At 36.1% G+C, this 6,183-nt stretch overlaps 1 protein-coding gene across 1 annotated transcript in view; it reads left to right on the top strand.

Annotated features, from left to right (window-relative positions):
• The first annotated feature begins 2,966 nt into the window (after positions 1-2,966).
• The window catches only part of LOC123311193 (leucine-rich repeat-containing G-protein coupled receptor 4-like), a 74,829-nt gene continuing 71,612 nt past the window's right edge, over positions 2,967-6,183 (top strand). The window contains exon 1 of the mRNA XM_044895015.1: positions 2,967-3,254. Coding sequence (XP_044750950.1) covers positions 3,210-3,254 — 45 coding nt within the window. The 5' untranslated portion in view covers positions 2,967-3,209. The remainder of the gene's footprint in view (positions 3,255-6,183) is intronic.

The raw sequence follows: 6,183 nt of genomic DNA, 5'->3' as shown, positions 1-6,183 counted from the left end.
GCGTGATGCTGAAAAGCCATTTGACGAACTTCGTGGAAAAGTGATATTTCTGCATTTATGGGGATGTGTCACGAACGCTCACTCACAAACACTTTGAATCTGCACGTCAGACGGGGTAATTGATTTGGATTTATGATTCTATAGTTTGCAAGAGGTACTAATGGTTTTACTGATAATAATACGAGTGTTGTTTAGGATTAATTACCAAAGAAAAGTTTCCCAGCAATTTTTTCCTTTGTAGACGTCGCAAGTACTTTTGTTTCGCGCTGATCTCAATAAAGAACATTCTGATCACGAATATTTTCATGCAGGAAGGAGATGAGATGAAAATTATCTGAAACTAATGAGCCATACTTTCTACACATTAATGCTTCTTGGCAATGGCAAATTACATCTCAATAATTCTTATTTATAGATCACAGAAACCAAGGTGAACATTCACCGTAACTATAATGGACTGTGCATGTTTTATGTTAATATATTTGCCTAGATAGCTCAAGTGTGTACTTAGTCAGCGTGTTGGGAATGCTGAGTATGTTTTCAGAAGAACTGTAGATAATTCACTTTTGTAAAGAAGATTTACCTTTGAATTTTGTTCAAGAAGATTGTGCTCGAATAGATATAGATGTTTCCACTTGAATATAAATCAATGTAGTATTTCTTACAGAGAAGAATGCAATTCAATTTGTCGTTATCAAGTATCTGAAAAAATTATTGCAATATGTGATTGGAAATGAAATGAGGGAGCAAATTATTTATTTGTTTCCTGGTCTTTCCCACCGAAAATCTTTCTCACCGAAAATCTTTCTGAATCGTACTTCCTTGAATAGGGAGGAAGTGTCGTTTTGACTTCTTTTGACCCCTCTAAACGCTCGACCAATATTCCGTCATAATAAATTGAAATTTCCGTTCCCGGAGATACGGTTGGACATTGTTGGTTTTTTACTCGGCCCAATTTCAATGAAAGCTCTGCCGAGTCGTAGCTCGATGAAAATAATCATTCAATGCGTCCCAGGTATAGATCAAAGACCAGCATCCGTTGCAACGCTACCTGCTTCCAATGGCAAAAACCTAACGAGATACGCGCTTCAGTCATAGCTCATCTTGTGAGTAATCCGAACCAGAATGAATCGGAGGGTTGTCTGGCTATTTGCTTGAAAATCCCTGAAATTTTGACAGATTACGTTAGTTACGTCCATGTCGATTTTCAGAATGGAATAAAATCGTGCAATATACGACGTCGAGAATGCAGGAGATGATTCTTTGTTTAAAAAAAAAGGAGCGTCAAATATTCACTCCAAAAATGGAAATTTAGGTTGATAGAATTGAAAAGGACATAGAATTTTCTCTAATCTAACAGTTTTTTATTACTCTGAACAAAAATTAGGTCATACGCCTACTATTTGTTCAAGGGATGTTTTTAGGGGTCACCAGCCCTTTAAACTTCTCGCGAGACGCAATTTTGGAGCAAAACACCATGGAGGGTTTGTCAAAAGAGGATATTCTGGTGTTTTAACTTACTGTTACCGATCCCAGGAAACTCTTTCAAACATTTCTGTAAAATTTTGATAGTCTAGCTACTCTACTACTCTACTAATATTGACATTTTTTTTCTGGAATAAAGAACGATTATAAACATATTAAAAATTTCAATGACACTTGGTCTGTCACTTTCATCAACTAACGTCCACTTTTATAATCAAATTTAAAGTCAGTTTAAGCTTAAAGCTTCTTTTACTATCATTTTTAGTAGGGTTGAAGGAAGTTTTTAAATTGAAGGGACTCAAGATTCAATTATGAAATAGGCCGTAAAACTTAAGTACAGTACCTAATTTTGACACATGTTTCTTCAGGAAATATTAGGATTTTCGCACAAGAAATCATCACCTGCATTCTTGCTGCAGTTGACACCGTATATGTACAGGGTGAAACTTTGACTTGTACTTATATTTTAACAGTAGATTCTTGAGGTCAGAAGAAACACTTTTTTCCTTCACAATTTTCCTTTTTGAGTTTTCAAAATGGGCTATGCCACCCCCACAAAATTTTCTCCAGAATAACAAGTTTAATTTTTGACGATACACATCTGTGAATCTTTTGAACACAGAATATTCAGCCAAATTTCCCAATTTTTCGAATTTTACACATGTATTTTATTTTATTTTTTGATATCAAGTTATTCAAAAACGGCTCGTTGTACGAGAAAACATAAAAAATGCTTCTATTTTCCAAAATGGTCAAATATTCAGAAGTGAGGATTTAATTTATTTGTTGAGTTCTCATAACTTTTTTGTCTTTGAAGTTACAAATCTGAAACTTGAACCTTCTACAGGCACTTTTTCACGTAGAATCCACTGACGAGCTCAAAATATTTTTTCATTTCGAATCATCGAGTGAACTTTCATTTTTTCAAATGCAAACTTTATTGAATTTGTTATTTTTGAATTGGAAAAAAAACTTTCATCAGTAGATGCTACGTATGAAAGTGCCTAAGAAGGTTCAAGTTTCAAATCTGTAACTTAAAAAACAAAAAAGTTATGAGAACTTTTCGAAATCCTCAAAATCTCAATTTTTGCACATAACTCGAAATCTAAAAATGATAGGCCGATTCTGTTTTCAGATTTGGATTAATTACGAAAAAAGAGCTCGAGAATGTGTCATCTATTTTCTTCTATCTGCTATGGTTCTCGAGATCCCATCAGTGGACAACGGATTTTGCACACCCTGTATGCCCGAAAATAATGCTAACTTTTTTGCGAGAAACCGCTCGCTTCCACAGCCTCGATCTCGAATATCCAGTAGAATAAATTATAAGGGAACCAGGAACCACCCTCGAGAACCGGCAACCCCGCTCGGCTGCCTCCGGCGACGGCGCTAGGGTGGTTTTGGCCGTCGCTAAAACGGAAGAATACGCGCGTCTAGTACCCTCGCTCCTAGCGCGTCTTACCGGCCAGCGCCAGACGGATAGTCCGGCTACACGAGTATAGCGCGGAGTCCGATCATCAGTCCACATCGAACAGTCGTGCGATACGTGTTGAGGTTCGTAGCGTGACGCTCCACTCCTGCGAGATTGTTTCGGACGATCAACATGCCAAGATCGCTGATCCTGCTGCTAGAATAGTGACACGTTCTCTTCGATGAAGTTTGCCATTTTCGTTCCGATCTGTGATTTGTTTACGTCGTTTTAGTTTTACAATTTTTTTGCCATTATGGATACCCCCACCGAGATGGATTTTGCCCCAAGCCAACTCGATGTAAGTTGCAACTATCAAGTATTTTCCCTCATCTGAATTTCGAGCGGTAGTAAACCTATTTTTAGCCATCAGTTTACGGGATATTAAACACATTTTACTCGGTGGATTTCGCAACAATGATTCGTGTAAAGGTTACTTCTGGCAAACATAAAAAATGACTGCAAATCGATGTGTTTACCAACTCCTTGAAGGACAATAGATTCGTATGACATCAGACAATAATCATTTTTACCGTAAATCTTTCATTCCCAATGTTCGTTGCCTTCGACAGAACAATTTTTCAAACCACATAAATTTTTAATTGGATGCGATATCAATTTCGAAGAAATCAGTCGAAACGAATCCTTAAATGAATCGATTATTCAACGCCTAACAATTGGATTATTTATATTCAACAGGAGTGGAATAAAAACACTCGATGTTTATTTTGGAAATCTGGAGTATTGAACTCCGAATATGTTTGTGTATCAAGTCATCTTGTACACAAAAAGTGAATAGTTTAGATAACTGTATTCCATCAGGCACTAAGGAAGTAGAAGCTACTGAAAAATGTCAATAATTTTTCGTCTTGGCATGCATTTTTTCGAAAAAAGTAAACCCAGGTTCAATACCCTGTAAAATATTTCTGGATTCTTATGAACAACTTGATTTGTATTTGTCTAGAACGTCTGCAACTCATAGCTTGTTTATAATTTAGTAATAAAAAAGGTATTTCAACCATCTTTCATCAACTAATCGTATAAATTAATAATTAATTCTTGGAATGAATCAAAATACCCTCGAAAATGCGAAAGTACCTGATTATTGTTTTTAATTAGCTTGTATATGGGTTGTAATATCGAGAATAATATGCATATTGGTTATCCTTTTGTGCAATTCTTGCATTCTCAAAGAAATGATACTTCAACAGGATCCTCTCGAGAATCTTCAATATATTTTTGCTCTTTATTGGAATAATTGTGTAATTGAGAAATAAAAAAATGTTCTTTGATTTTTTGCTATATAATTCTATACGCTTTCTAGACAAACATTAAAAATGTGTTGGATTTGATCAACGCTTCTTCAGTTTTATTCATATTTTACGATAGATCGTCTTATGTAAATCTAACTTCTTTACATGCAACATTGTTGTCGTACCAGTATTGTGTATAATCATTGTCTATATACCGAAAAGTAATTCACATATACTAAAAAATTCGAAATTAATTCAATCTCTAATGAAATATTTTCTTTCAAATTTCTTCTCCCTAAGTTTATGTCGAAGGATTTCATCAAAACTCTTAATGAAGCAAGCCATGTAATCTCCTTCAAACATTTTCGCACATTCAGTAGTTATTCACACCATTCCTAGTCGACACGAAGCAAAAAGACCAACCGAAACTAAACTACTTCTGAAGTTGTGCATCTACCTTTGCACGAGGATAATTCTCGTCCTGTAAAAGTGGCACGTAATGAAGTGTTTCTTATCAACGTTCGCATCTTGTTCGACACTTACATATATATCCTCACGCTGAAAGATTTTTTTCAGCATCTCGTTTCATACCTGTCGACAACTCAATAACGAAGGACGAACATCTCGTCGAGGAAAATCCTGCAGAACAAGTCCAGACGATATTTTATTTTCAGAGCAGCAGTCGATAATTTGCTCGTTATTATTGTACGTCTATTTCTGATAAATCCTCCGGTTTTTTAATCGCTCTAATTGCCGAGACCAACAGGTTCAAGGTTTAAACAATTAGAACCGGACCTCTGATTGTGGAGAGATTCTTCTGAATCGTTTATATCAAAGGTGGAGAGACTTTGTACTTCTTCAGGTTTTGCTTTGAAATTCCCCTAAAATCCAGGCTGAAGGACCAAAAAGATATAATGGCCTATCTTTTGAAAGGATCATAATTTTACAACCTCTGAAAAATTTAATACAGTATGTGTGATTTCCTTCAAACATCGAGAGTATTAAATCCCATTCTGATGTCAAGCAAGAAAATTCGCCTTACTTCGGAACTCTACACGGTCGATTTAAAAAAGCTCAACAGTTTGGTTGTTCCACAAATTGTTCGACCGTTCCATCCTCCCTAATCCGGGTTGCATAACACCAAATTTGACAAAATGCCAGCGATGGTTGCATCCTAATTGTTTCTGGCGTTCAGAATTATATCTCCCTTGCCAGATCTTGGTTTACGAATGGCGTATTTGGGGGATGTTTGCCTCTTTTTCTACACTGGATGTTGCTCTGCGATTTGCAATCGTTGTTGTTCTTGCTCCATCACAAAACCGTAGGAAATGAACTTATTTCATGTCTGATAACTTTTATGGTCGAATTGTTAAAAATATGCACTGTATTGAGATTAACAGATGTCTGATTCAAAGATTCGTTGGCTAGCCAAATAACGGACATTGAAACTTCTGGAAAAATTACGTGTCAGTAGTTTTCAACATGGTCTTTTCGTGAAAATATAATCTACCCTTATTTGATCGATTAAACAATAGTTTCTGAGAAGAATACTGGGAGAAATTTTATTTTTATCTTCGAAACCGTTAACTTTTGGAGGCGGTTACAATGTATATTTCGTGCTGGTTCATCAAAATAAATGATAAACCAGATGAAATCTGGGATTAAATCAACACGAAAATCCAAACGCACACTAATCATGCTCTGCATTTCGCTGAGATTCGTTGTTCACGGTAATATCATCTGTACGATTTTATTCCAGCCGATACGAAGCTTTGGAAAGTTATTCAAATCTCATTTGATCTTCGTACCGGACTCCAACCAAGCCTGATTTAAAGCATTGCTGCGCCCGGAGCCGGTAATCATGTGAATCATTTTACCCACATAAAATCATGAAATATGGCTGCAATTCTAGTTCTGAGGGTCATTATATATTCTTTTTGCGGTTCACTCGCATATATTACGAGAGTCGGTCTGTCT

The sequence above is a fragment of the Coccinella septempunctata genome, chromosome 4 (genome assembly GCF_907165205.1).
Source record: "Coccinella septempunctata chromosome 4, icCocSept1.1, whole genome shotgun sequence".
In the NCBI taxonomy this organism is placed as follows: domain Eukaryota; kingdom Metazoa; phylum Arthropoda; class Insecta; order Coleoptera; family Coccinellidae; genus Coccinella; species Coccinella septempunctata.
This window is presented reverse-complemented; position numbering and strand designations above follow the sequence as displayed.